Here is a 15,251-nt window from a genome sequence, read left to right as displayed (position 1 = left end):
GCCTCACTCCCAGACACTCCCCCCAACATCAGCCTCACTCCCAGACACTCCCCCCAACATCATCCTCGCTCCCAGGCACTCCCCACAACATCACCCTCACTCCCCGAGACTCCTCCCAATATCAGCCTTAGTCCCAGACACTCCCCCCAACATCACCCTCACTCCCAGACACTCCCTCCAACATCACCCTCACTCCCAGACACTCCCCCCAACATCACCCTCACTCCCAGACACTCCCCACAACATCACCTACACTCCCAGACACTCCCCACAACATAACTGTAACTTCCGACTCTCCCCCCAACATCACCCTCACTCCCAGACACTCCCCCCAACATCATCCTCACTCCCAGACACTCTCCCCAACATCACCCTCACTCCCAGACACTCCCCACAACATCACCCTCACTCCCCGAGACTCCCCCCAACATCAGCCTCACTCCCAGACACTCCCCCCAACATCACCCTCACTCCCGACTCTCCCCCCAACAACACCCTGACTCCCAGACACTCCCTCCAACATCTCCCTCACTCCCAGACACTCCCCCAACAACACCCTGACTCCCAGACACTCCCTCCAACATCACCCTCACTCCACGACACTCCCCCAACGTCACCCACACTCCCAGACACTCCCTCCAACATGACACTCACTCCCAGACACTTCCCCCAAAATCATGCTCACGCCCAGACACTCCCCAACATCACCCTCACTCCCAAAGACTCCCCCAACATCACCCTCATTCCCCGACACTCCTCCAACATCACCCACACTCCCACAACATCACCCACACTCCCAGACACTCCCCCAACATCACCCTCACTCCCCGACACGCCCCCCAACATCACCCTCACTCCCGACACTCCCCCCAACAACACCCTCACTCCCAGACACTCGCCCAAACATCACCCTCACTCCCAGACACTCCCCCCAACATCACCCTCACTCCCCAACACACCCCCAACATCACACTCACCCCCAAACACTCCCCCCAACATCACATTCACTCCTAGACACTCCTCCCAACATCACCCTAACTCCCCGACACTCCCCCCAACATCACCCTGACTCCCCGACACTCCCCCAACATCACACTCACTCCCCAACACTCCCCCAATATCACTCTCACTCCCAGACACTCCCCCAACATCGCCCTCACTCCCAGACACTCCCCCAACATCACCCACACTCCCAGACACTTCCGCCCCCCCCAACATCCCCCTCACTCCCCGACATTCCCCTCAAACCTCATCCTCACTCCCCAACACTCCCCCAACATGACCCTCTCTCCCGAATCTCCCCCAAACAACACCCTCACTCCCCGACTCTCCCCACAACATCATCCTCACTCCCAGACACTCCCCCCAACATCACCCTCACTCCCCGACACTCCTCCATCTTCATCCCCACTCCCAGACACTCCTCATAACACTTCCCTCACCCCCAGACACTCCCAGCATCACCCTAACTCCCCGACACTCCCCCCAACATCACCCACACTCCTCGACGCGCCCCCCAACATCACCCTCACTCCCGCCTCTCCCCCCAACAACACCCTCACTCCCAGACACTCCCCCCAACATCACCCTCACTCCCAGACACTCCCCCCAACATCACCCTCACTCCCAGACACTCCCCCCAACATCATCCTCGCTCCCAGGCACTCCCCACAACATCACCCTCACTCCCCGAGACTCCCCCCAATATCAGCCTCACTCCCAGACACTCCCCCCAACATCAGCCTCACTCCCCGACACGCCCCCCAACAACACCCTCACTCCCAGACACTCCCTCCAACATCACCCTCACTCCCAGACACTCCCCCCAACATCACCCTCACTCCCAGACACTACATACAACATCACGCTCACTCCCAGACACTCCCCACAACATAACCGTAACTCTCGACTCTGCCCCCAACATCACCCTCACTCCCAGACACTCCCCCCAACATCACCCTCACTCCCAGACACTCTCCCCAACATCACCCTCACTCCCAGACACTCCCCTCAACATCACACTGACTCCCCGAGACTCCCCCCAACATCAGCCTCACTCCCAGACACTCCCCCCAACATCACCCTCACTCCCAGACACTCTCCCCAACATCACCCTCACTCCCAGACACTCCCCACAACATCACACTGACTCCCCGAGACTCCCCCCAACATCAGCCTCACTCCCAGACACTCCTCCCAACATCACCCTCACTCCCCGACACGCCCCCCAACATCACCCTCACTCCCAGACACTTCCTCCAACATCACCCTCACTCCCAGACACTCCCCCCAACATCACCCTCACTCCCAGACACTACCCACAACATCACGCTCACTCCCAGACACTCCCCACAACATAACCGTAACTCCCGACTCTGCCCCCAACATCACCCTCACTCCCAGACACTCCCCCCAACATCACCCTCACTCCCAGACACTCTCCCCAACATCACCCTCACTCCCAGACACTCCCCCCAACATCACCCTCACTCCCAGACACTCTCCCCAACATCAACCTCACTCCCAGACACTCCCCACAACATCACACTGACTCCCCGAGACTCCCCCCAACATCAGCCTCACTCCCAGACACTCCCCCCAACATCACCCTCACTCCCAGACACTCTCCCCAACATCACCCTCACTCCCAGACACTCCCCACAACATCACACTGACTCCCCGAGACTCCCCCCAACATCAGCCTCACTCCCAGACACTCCTCCCAACATCACCCTCACTCCCGACTCTCCCCCAACATCACCCTCACTCCCAGACACTCCCCCAACAACACCCTGACTCCCAGACACTCCCCCCAACATCAGCCTCACTCCACGACACTCCCCCAACGTCACCCACACTCCCAGACACTCCCTCCAACATCACACTCACTCCCAGACACTCCCCCCAAAATCACGCTCACGCCCAGACAATCCACAACATCACCCTCACTCCCAAAGACTCCCCCCAACATCGCCCTCATTCCCCGACACTCCTCCAACATCACCCACACTCCCACAACATCACCCACACTCCCAGACACTCCCCCAACATCACATTCACTCCCAGACCCTCCCCCCAACATCACCCTCACTCCCCGACACGCCCCCCAACATCACTCTCACTCCCGACACTCCCCCCAACAACACCCTCACTCCCAGACACTCGCCCAAACATCACCCTCACTCCCAGACACTCCCCCCAACATCACCCTCACTCCCCAACACACCCCCAACATCACCCTCACTCCCCAACACCCCCCCAACATCACACTCACCCCCAAACACTCCCCCCAACATCACATTCACTCCTAGACATTCCTCCCAAAATCACCCTAACACCCCGACACTCCCCCCAACATCACCCTGACTCCCCGACACTCCCCCAACATCACACTCACTCCCCAACACTCCCCCAACATCACTCTCACTCCCAGACACTCCCCCAACATCGCCCTCACTCCCAGACACTCCCCCAACATCACCCACACTCCCAGACACTTCCGCCCCCCCCCAACATCCCCCTCACTCCCCGACATTCCCCTCAAACCTCATCCTCACTCTCCAACACTCCCCCAACATGACCCTCATTCCCCGACACCCCCCAACATCAACCTCACTCCCAGATACTCCCCCCAACATCACTCTCACTCCCAGACACACGCCCCAACATCGCCCTCACTCCCAGACACTTCCTCCAATCTCACTCCCAGACACTCCCCCAACATCACTCTCACTCCCAGACACTCCCCCCTACATCGCCCTCACTCCCAGACACTCCCCCAACATCACCCTCACTCCCAGACACTCCCTCCAATCTCACTCCTAGACACTCCCCCAACATCACCCTCACTCCCAGATACTCCCGCCAACATCACCCTCACTCCCAGACACACCCCCCAACATCGCCGTCACTCCCAGACACTCCACCAACATCACCCTAACTCCCCGACACTCCCCCCAACATCACCCTCACTCCACGACACTCCCTCCAACATCACCCTCACTCCCAGACACTCCCCCCCCCGCCCCCCCCAACATCACACCCACTCCCAGACACTCCCCCACAACATCACCCTCACTCCCAGACACTACCCACCCCCCCCAACATCACACCCACTCCGACACTCCCCCCAACATCAGCCTCACTCCCAAACACTCCCCCAACATCACCCTCACTCCCAGACACTCCCCCCAACATCATCCTCACTCCCAAACACTCCCCCCAACATCACACTCACTCCCAGACACTCCCCCCAACATCACCCTCACTCCCCGACACTCCCCCAACATCACCCACACTCCCCGAACATCACCCACACTCCCAGACACTCCCCCCAACATCACGCTCACGCCCAGACACTCCCCCAACATCACACTCACTCCCAGACACTCCTCCAACATCACCCTCACTCCACGACACTCCCTCCAACATCACCCTCACTCCCAGACACTCCCCCCCCGCCCCCCCCAACATCACACCCACTCCCAGACACTCCCCCACAACATCACCCTCACTCCCAGACACTACCCACCCCCCCCAACATCACACCCACTCCCCGACACTCCCCCCAACATCAGCCTCACTCCCAAACACTCCCCCAACATCACCCTCACTCCCAGACACTCCCCCCAACATCATCCTCACTCCCAAACACTCCCCCCAACATCACACTCACTCCCAGACACTCCCCCCAACATCACCCTCACTCCCCGACACTCCCCCAACATCACCCACACTCCCCGAACATCACCCACACTCCCAGACACTCCCCCCAACATCACGCTCACGCCCAGACACTCCCCCAACATCACACTCACTCCCAGACACTCCTCCAACATCACCCTCACTCCCCGACACGCCCCCCAACATCACCCTCACTCCCCGAGACGCCCCCCAACATCAGCCTCACTCCAGGGTCTTCCCTCAACATCAGCCTCACTCCCAAACACTCCCCCAACATCACCCTCACTCCCCGACCCTCCCCCAACATCACCCACACTCCCCCAACATCACCCTCACTCCCAGACACTCCCCCCAACATCACCCTCACTCCCAGACATTCCCCAACATCACCCTCACTCCCGACTCTCCCCCCAACATCACCCTCACTCCCAGACACTCCCCCCAACATCACCCTAAGTCCCAGACACTCCCCCAACATCACACTCACTCCCAGACATTCCCCCAACATCACCCTCACTCCCGACTCTCCCCCGAACATCACCCTCACTCCCAGACACTCCCCCCAACATCACTCTCACTCCCCGAGACTCCCCCCAACATCATCCTCACTACCCGACACTCCCTCAACATCACCCTCACTCCCCGAGACTCCCCCCAACATCATCCTCACTCCCAGACACTCCCCCAACATCACCCTCACTCCCCGAGACTCCTCCCAACATCATCCTCACTACCCGACACTCCCCCAACATCACCCTCACTCCCCGAGACTCCCCCCAACATCAGCCTCACTCCCAGACACTCCCCCCAACATCACACTCACTCCCAGACACTCCCCCCAACATCACCCTCACTCCCGACTCTCCACCCAACAACACCCTCCCTCCCAGACACTCCCCCCAACATCATCCTCACCCCCAGACACTCCCAGCAACATCACCCTCACTCCCCAACATCACCCTATCTCCGCGACACTCCCCCCAACATCACCCTTACTCCCCAACACCCCCAACATCACCCTCACTCCCCGACAATCACCCCAAAGTCACCCTCACTCCCAGACACTACCCCCAACATCACCCTCACTCCTCGACGTTCCCCCAACATCACACTCACTCCCCGACACTCCACCATCATCACCCTCACTCCCAGACACTTCCCCCCCCCCCCAACATCCCCCTCACTCCCTGACATTCCCATCAAACCTCATCCTCACTCCCCAACACTCCCCCAACATCACCCTCACTCCCCGACAACCCCCAACATCACCCTCACTCCCAGACACTCCTCCCAACATCACCTTCACTCCCAGACACTCCCGCCAACATCACCCTCACTCCCAGACACTCCCCCCAACATCCCCCTCACTCCTCGACATTCCCCTCAAACCTCATCCTCACTCCGAGACACTCCCCCCAACATCACCCTCACTGCCAGACACTCCCCCCTACATCACCCTCACTCCCAGACACTCCCCCCAACATCACCCTCACTCCCAGACACTCCCCCAACATCACCCTCACTCCCAGACACTCCCTGCAATCTCACTCCCAGACACTCCCCCAGCATTACCCACACTCCCCGACACTCCACCAACATCACCCTAACTCCCTGACAGTCCCACCAACATCACCCTCACTCCACGACACTCCCCCCAACGTCACCCACACTCCCAGACACTCCCTCCAACGTCACCCACACTCCCAGACACTCCCTCCAACGTCACCCTCACTCCCAGACACTCCCCCAACATCACCCTCACTCCCAGACACTGCTCCAACATCAGCCTCACTCCCGGCTCTCACCCAAACATCACCCTCACTCCCAAACACTCCCCCCAACATCACCCACACTCCCAGGCACTCCCCCCAACATCCCCCTCACTCCCCGACATTCCCCTCAAACCTCATCCTCACTCCGAGACACTCCCCCCAACATCACCCTCACTCCCAGACACTCCCCCCAATATCACCCTCTCTCCCAGACACTCCCCCCAACATCATCCTCACTCCCAAACACTCCCCCCAACATCACACTCACTCCCAGACACTCCCCCCAACATCACCCTCACTCCCCGACACTCCCCCAACATCACCCACACTCCCCGAACATCACCCACACTCCCAGACACTCCCCCCAACATCACGCTCACGCCCAGACACTCCCCCAACATCACACTCACTCCCAGACACTCTCCCCAACATCACCCTCACTCCCAGACACTCCCCACAACATCACACTGACTCCCCGAGACTCCCCCCAACATCAGCCTCACTCCCAGACACTCCTCCCAACATCACCCTCACTCCCCGACACGCCCCCCAACATCACCCTCACTCCCAGACACTTCCTCCAACATCACCCTCACTCCCAGACACTCCCCCCAACATCACCCTCACTCCCAGACACTACCCACAACATCACGCTCACTCCCAGACACTCCCCACAACATAACCGTAACTCCCGACTCTGCCCCCAACATCACCCTCACTCCCAGACACTCCCCCCAACATCACCCTCACTCCCAGACACTCTCCCCAACATCACCCTCACTCCCAGACACTCCCCCCAACATCACCCTCACTCCCAGACACTCTCCCCAACATCAACCTCACTCCCAGACACTCCCCACAACATCACACTGACTCCCCGAGACTCCCCCCAACATCAGCCTCACTCCCAGACACTCCCCCCAACATCACCCTCACTCCCAGACACTCTCCCCAACATCACCCTCACTCCCAGACACTCCCCACAACATCACACTGACTCCCCGAGACTCCCCCCAACATCAGCCTCACTCCCAGACACTCCTCCCAACATCACCCTCACTCCCGACTCTCCCCCAACATCACCCTCACTCCCAGACACTCCCCCAACAACACCCTGACTCCCAGACACTCCCCCCAACATCAGCCTCACTCCACGACACTCCCCCAACGTCACCCACACTCCCAGACACTCCCTCCAACATCACACTCACTCCCAGACACTCCCCCCAAAATCACGCTCACGCCCAGACAATCCACAACATCACCCTCACTCCCAAAGACTCCCCCCAACATCGCCCTCATTCCCCGACACTCCTCCAACATCACCCACACTCCCACAACATCACCCACACTCCCAGACACTCCCCCAACATCACATTCACTCCCAGACCCTCCCCCCAACATCACCCTCACTCCCCGACACGCCCCCCAACATCACTCTCACTCCCGACACTCCCCCCAACAACACCCTCACTCCCAGACACTCGCCCAAACATCACCCTCACTCCCAGACACTCCCCCCAACATCACCCTCACTCCCCAACACACCCCCAACATCACCCTCACTCCCCAACACCCCCCCAACATCACACTCACCCCCAAACACTCCCCCCAACATCACATTCACTCCTAGACATTCCTCCCAAAATCACCCTAACACCCCGACACTCCCCCCAACATCACCCTGACTCCCCGACACTCCCCCAACATCACACTCACTCCCCAACACTCCCCCAACATCACTCTCACTCCCAGACACTCCCCCAACATCGCCCTCACTCCCAGACACTCCCCCAACATCACCCACACTCCCAGACACTTCCGCCCCCCCCCAACATCCCCCTCACTCCCCGACATTCCCCTCAAACCTCATCCTCACTCTCCAACACTCCCCCAACATGACCCTCATTCCCCGACACCCCCCAACATCAACCTCACTCCCAGATACTCCCCCCAACATCACCCTCACTCCCAGACACACGCCCCAACATCGCCCTCACTCCCAGACACTTCCTCCAATCTCACTCCCAGACACTCCCCCAACATCACTCTCACTCCCAGACACTCCCCCCTACATCGCCCTCACTCCCAGACACTCCCCCAACATCACCCTCACTCCCAGACACTCCCTCCAATCTCACTCCTAGACACTCCCCCAACATCACCCTCACTCCCAGATACTCCCGCCAACATCACCCTCACTCCCAGACACACCCCCCAACATCGCCGTCACTCCCAGACACTCCACCAACATCACCCTAACTCCCCGACACTCCCCCCAACATCACCCTCACTCCACGACACTCCCTCCAACATCACCCTCACTCCCAGACACTCCCCCCCCCCGCCCCCCCCAACATCACACCCACTCCCAGACACTCCCCCACAACATCACCCTCACTCCCAGACACTACCCACCCCCCCCAACATCACACCCACTCCGACACTCCCCCCAACATCAGCCTCACTCCCAAACACTCCCCCAACATCACCCTCACTCCCAGACACTCCCCCCAACATCATCCTCACTCCCAAACACTCCCCCCAACATCACACTCACTCCCAGACACTCCCCCCAACATCACCCTCACTCCCCGACACTCCCCCAACATCACCCACACTCCCCGAACATCACCCACACTCCCAGACACTCCCCCCAACATCACGCTCACGCCCAGACACTCCCCCAACATCACACTCACTCCCAGACACTCCTCCAACATCACCCTCACTCCACGACACTCCCTCCAACATCACCCTCACTCCCAGACACTCCCCCCCCGCCCCCCCCAACATCACACCCACTCCCAGACACTCCCCCACAACATCACCCTCACTCCCAGACACTACCCACCCCCCCCAACATCACACCCACTCCCCGACACTCCCCCCAACATCAGCCTCACTCCCAAACACTCCCCCAACATCACCCTCACTCCCAGACACTCCCCCCAACATCATCCTCACTCCCAAACACTCCCCCCAACATCACACTCACTCCCAGACACTCCCCCCAACATCACCCTCACTCCCCGACACTCCCCCAACATCACCCACACTCCCCGAACATCACCCACACTCCCAGACACTCCCCCCAACATCACGCTCACGCCCAGACACTCCCCCAACATCACACTCACTCCCAGACACTCCTCCAACATCACCCTCACTCCCCGACACGCCCCCCAACATCACCCTCACTCCCCGAGACGCCCCCCAACATCAGCCTCACTCCAGGGTCTTCCCTCAACATCAGCCTCACTCCCAAACACTCCCCCAACATCACCCTCACTCCCCGACCCTCCCCCAACATCACCCACACTCCCCCAACATCACCCTCACTCCCAGACACTCCCCCCAACATCACCCTCACTCCCAGACATTCCCCAACATCACCCTCACTCCCGACTCTCCCCCCAACATCACCCTCACTCCCAGACACTCCCCCCAACATCACCCTAAGTCCCAGACACTCCCCCAACATCACACTCACTCCCAGACATTCCCCCAACATCACCCTCACTCCCGACTCTCCCCCCAACATCACCCTCACTCCCAGACACTCCCCCCAACATCACTCTCACTCCCCGAGACTCCCCCCAACATCATCCTCACTACCCGACACTCCCTCAACATCACCCTCACTCCCCGAGACTCCCCCCAACATCATCCTCACTCCCAGACACTCCCCCAACATCACCCTCACTCCCCGAGACTCCTCCCAACATCATCCTCACTACCCGACACTCCCCCAACATCACCCTCACTCCCCGAGACTCCCCCCAACATCAGCCTCACTCCCAGACACTCCCCCCAACATCACACTCACTCCCAGACACTCCCCCCAACATCACCCTCACTCCCGACTCTCCACCCAACAACACCCTCCCTCCCAGACACTCCCCCCAACATCATCCTCACCCCCAGACACTCCCAGCAACATCACCCTCACTCCCCAACATCACCCTATCTCCGCGACACTCCCCCCAACATCACCCTTACTCCCCAACACCCCCAACATCACCCTCACTCCCCGACAATCACCCCAAAGTCACCCTCACTCCCAGACACTACCCCCAACATCACCCTCACTCCTCGACGTTCCCCCAACATCACACTCACTCCCCGACACTCCACCATCATCACCCTCACTCCCAGACACTTCCCCCCCCCCCAACATCCCCCTCACTCCCTGACATTCCCATCAAACCTCATCCTCACTCCCCAACACTCCCCCAACATCACCCTCACTCCCCGACAACCCCCAACATCACCCTCACTCCCAGACACTCCTCCCAACATCACCTTCACTCCCAGACACTCCCGCCAACATCACCCTCACTCCCAGACACTCCCCCCAACATCCCCCTCACTCCTCGACATTCCCCTCAAACCTCATCCTCACTCCGAGACACTCCCCCCAACATCACCCTCACTGCCAGACACTCCCCCCTACATCACCCTCACTCCCAGACACTCCCCCCAACATCACCCTCACTCCCAGACACTCCCCCAACATCACCCTCACTCCCAGACACTCCCTGCAATCTCACTCCCAGACACTCCCCCAGCATTACCCACACTCCCCGACACTCCACCAACATCACCCTAACTCCCTGACAGTCCCACCAACATCACCCTCACTCCACGACACTCCCCCCAACGTCACCCACACTCCCAGACACTCCCTCCAACGTCACCCTCACTCCCAGACACTCCCCCAACATCACCCTCACTCCCAGACACTGCTCCAACATCAGCCTCACTCCCGGCTCTCACCCAAACATCACCCTCACTCCCAAACACTCCCCCCAACATCACCCACACTCCCAGGCACTCCCCCCAACATCCCCCTCACTCCCCGACATTCCCCTCAAACCTCATCCTCACTCCGAGACACTCCCCCCAACATCACCCTCACTCCCAGACACTCCCCCCAATATCACCCTCTCTCCCAGACACTACCCCCAACATCACCATCACTCCCAGACACTCCCCCCAACATCACCCACACTCCCAGACACTCCCCCTAACATCACGCTCACGCCCAGACACTCCCCCAACATCACCCTCACTCCCAGACACTGCTCCAACATCAGCCTCACTCCCGGCTCTCCCCCCAACATCACCCTCAGTCCCAAACACTCCCCACAACATCACCCTCACTCCCCCAACATCATCCGCACTCCCAGACATTCCAACAACATCACTCTCACTCCCAGACACTTCCCCCCCCCCCCCAACATCCCCCTCACTCCCCGACATTCCCCTCAAACTTCATCTTCACTCCCCAACACTCCACCAACATCACCCTCACTCCCCGACACCCCCCAACATTACCCTCACTCCCCGACACCCCCCAACATCACCCTCACTCCCAGACACACCCCCCAACATCACCCTCACTCCCAGACACTCCCCCCAACATCACCCTCACTCCCAGACACTCCCCCCAACATCGCCCTCACTCCCAGACACTCCCCCAACATCACCCTCACCCCCAGACACTCCCTGCAATCTCACTCCCAGACAATCTCCCAACATCACCCACACTCCCAGACACTCCCCCCAACATCACCCTCACTCCCAGACACTCCCCCCAACATCGCCCTCACTCCCTGACACTCCCCCAACATCACCCTCATTCCCAGACACTCCCCCCAACATCACTCTCACTCCCAGACACTCCCCCCCAACATCACTCTCACTCCCAGACACTACCCCCAACATCACCCTCACTCCCAGACACTACCCCCAACATCACCCTCACTCCCAGACACTCCCCCCCCAACATCACTCTCACTCCCAGACACTGCCCCCCCCCCCAACATCACCCTCACTCCCCGACACTCCCCCTAACATCACCCTCACTCCCCGACACTCCCCCCAACATCACCCTCACTCCCCGACACTCCCCCAACATCACCCTCACTCGCCGACACTCCCCCTAACATCACCCTCACTCCCCGACACTCCCCCCAACATCACCCTCACTCCCCGACACTCCCCCCAACATCACCCTCACTCCCCGACACTCCCCCCAACATCACCCTCACTCCCCGACACTCCCCCTAACATCACCCTCACTCCCCGACACTCCCCCCAACATCACCCTGACTCCCAGACACTCCCCCTACATCACCCTCACTCCCAGACACTCCCCCCAACATCACCCTCACTCCCCGACACTCCCCCAACATCACCCTCACGTTATGGTCTTTATTAACCCCTCTCACTCGAGTCCCGGCACCTACCTTATACCAGCTGACAGCTCTGTAATTGTGTTGCTCCTGTCTTGTTGCTGTGCAGGGCAGTGTGGCTCTCTCTTTACACTGGGCTCTTATTGATATTCTGACTGAGGAGATGGCAGGCGTGACAGAGAGGAGGAACAGCACTGCCCACTGGTGAAGCAGCTCTGAGGATAACAAAAGAGAATAATGTCAGGGGTTAGCTGCGCCACATGAGTGGAGGTCTGCTTTTGGGTGGGATTCAGGAGGAACCAACAACACTCACTATTCTTCAGCTGGGAATCTGAGCAGGGATTTCTGGCAGACCCTTTGATCGTGGGAGGCATCACAGCATATCTGACTCCGTCGTTCCTCCATTTGGGTATTACTGGGAAGTCATTATGAGACAGAGCCAGACTCATGGTTGTGCAAGAATTAGAACAAGCAGCTTGCAGATTGGTTCTGCCCTGCCTCTATGCACAGGGTCATTGGGATTTTAGTGGTTGCCAGGGTGATTAAGAAACTTGCAGCAGACGCTCATACACTGAGACTTATACACATGGAACTGGGGACCTCAGTGTGTGCACACGGTATCTTACTGTGTACACTGCATATCTCACTCTGTGCACAGGATATCTTCCTGTATACACTACATATCTCACTGTGTGCACTGCTTATCTCACTGTGTATAGCACTGTACGTACTGTGTATTGCACTGTGTGTGCACTGTGTATCTTACTGTATGTAGTGTGTACCTCACTGTGTGGACTGCGTATCTCACTGTGTGCACAGGGTATCTTCCTGTGTACACTGCATATCTCAATGTGTGCACTGCTTATCTCACTGTGTATAGCACTGTATGTACAGTGTATCACACTGTGTGTGCACTGTGCATCTCACTGTATGTACTGTGTATCTCACTGTGTGCACTGTATATCTCACCATGTACTGTGTATCTCACTGTGTCTCTCACTGTATTTACTGTGTACCTCCCGGTGTGCACTGAGTATACCACTGTATGTACTGTGTTTCTCACTGTGTCCACTGCATATGTCACTATTTACTGTGTATCTCACAGTGTGCAGTGCGTATCTCACAGTGTGCAGTGCGTATCTCACAGTGTGCAGTGCGTATCTCACAGTGTGCAGTGCGTATCTCACAGTGTGCAGTGCGTATCTCACAGTATGCAGTGCGTATCTCACAGTGTGCAGTGCGTATCTCAGTGTGCAGTGCGTATCTCAGTGTGCAGTGCGTATCTCAGTGTGCAGTGCGTATCTCAGTGTGCAGTGCGTATCTCAGTGTGCAGTGCGTATCTCAGTGTGCAGTGCGTATCTCAGTGTGCAGTGCGTATCTCAGTGTGCAGTGCGTATCTCAGTGTGCAGTGCGTATCTCAGTGTGCAGTGCGTATCTCAGTGTGCAGTGCGTATCTCAGTGTGCAGTGCGTATCTCACAGTGTGCAGTGCGTATCTCACAGTGTGCAGTGCGTATCTCACAGTGTGCAGTGCGTATCTCACAGTGTGCAGTGCGTATCTCAGTGTGCAGTGCGTATCTCACAGTGTGCAGTGCGTATCTCACAGTGTGCAGTGCGTATCTCACAGTGTGCAGTGCGTATCTCACAGTGTGCAGTGCGTATCTCAGTGTGCAGTGCGTATCTCAGTGTGCAGTGCGTATCTCAGTGTGCAGTGCGTATTTCACAGTGTGCAGTGCGTATCTCACAGTGTGCAGTGCGTATCTCAGTGTGCAGTGCGTATCTCAGTGTGCAGTGCGTATCTCACAGTGTGCAGTGCGTATCTCACAGTGTGCAGTGCGTATCTCACAGTGTGCAGTGCGTATCTCACAGTGTGCAGTGCGTATCTCACAGTGTGCAGTGCGTATCTCACAGTGTGCAGTGCGTATCTCACAGTGTGCAGTGCGTATCTCACAGTGTGCAGTGCGTATCTCACAGTGTGCAGTGCGTATCTCACAGTGTGCAGTGCGTATCTCACAGTGTGCAGTGCGTATCTCACAGTGTGCAGTGCGTATCTCACAGTGTGCAGTGCGTATCTCACAGTGTGCAGTGCGTATCTCACAGTGTGCAGTGCGTATCTCACAGTGTGCAGTGCGTATCTCACAGTGTGCAGTGCGTATCTCACAGTGTGCAGTGCGTATCTCACAGTGTGCAGTGCGTATCTCACAGTGTGCAGTGCGTATCTCACAGTGTGCAGTGCGTATCTCACAGTGTGCAGTGCGTATCTCACAGTGTGCAGTGCGTATCTCCGTGTGCAGTGCGTATCTCCGTGTGCAGTGCGTATCTCCGTGTGCAGTGCGTATCTCCGTGTGCAGTGCGTATCTCACTGTGTGCAGTGCGTATCTCACTGTGTGCAGTGCGTATCTCACTGTGTGCAGTGCGTATCTCACTGTGTGCAGTGCGTATCTCACTGTGTGCAGTGCGTATCTCACTGTGTGCAGTGCGTATCTCACTGTGTGCAGTGTGTATCTCACTGTGTGCAGTGGGTATCTCACTGTGTGCAGTGTGTATCTCACTGTGTATCTCACTGTGTGCAGTGTGTATCTCACTGTGTGCAGTGTG

General features: G+C 58.2%; 1 protein-coding gene across 1 annotated transcript in view; it reads right to left on the bottom strand.

Moving 5' to 3' along the window:
* The window catches only part of LOC140428793 (uncharacterized), a 100,130-nt gene extending 87,023 nt beyond the window's left edge, over window positions 1-13,107 (bottom strand). The window contains exons 1-2 of the mRNA XM_072515481.1: window positions 12,969-13,107; window positions 12,710-12,870 (exon numbers count right to left, since the gene is read on the bottom strand). Coding sequence (XP_072371582.1) covers window positions 12,710-12,870; window positions 12,969-13,104 — 297 coding nt within the window. The 5' untranslated portion in view covers window positions 13,105-13,107. The remainder of the gene's footprint in view (window positions 1-12,709; window positions 12,871-12,968) is intronic.
* Between the last annotated feature and the right edge of the window lie 2,144 nt (window positions 13,108-15,251).

The sequence above is a fragment of the Scyliorhinus torazame genome, chromosome 8, assembly GCF_047496885.1.
Source record: "Scyliorhinus torazame isolate Kashiwa2021f chromosome 8, sScyTor2.1, whole genome shotgun sequence".
Lineage (NCBI taxonomy): Eukaryota > Metazoa > Chordata > Chondrichthyes > Carcharhiniformes > Scyliorhinidae > Scyliorhinus > Scyliorhinus torazame.
The sequence above is the reverse complement of the archived record's forward strand: the minus strand, read 5'-3'. Positions and strand labels throughout refer to the sequence as shown.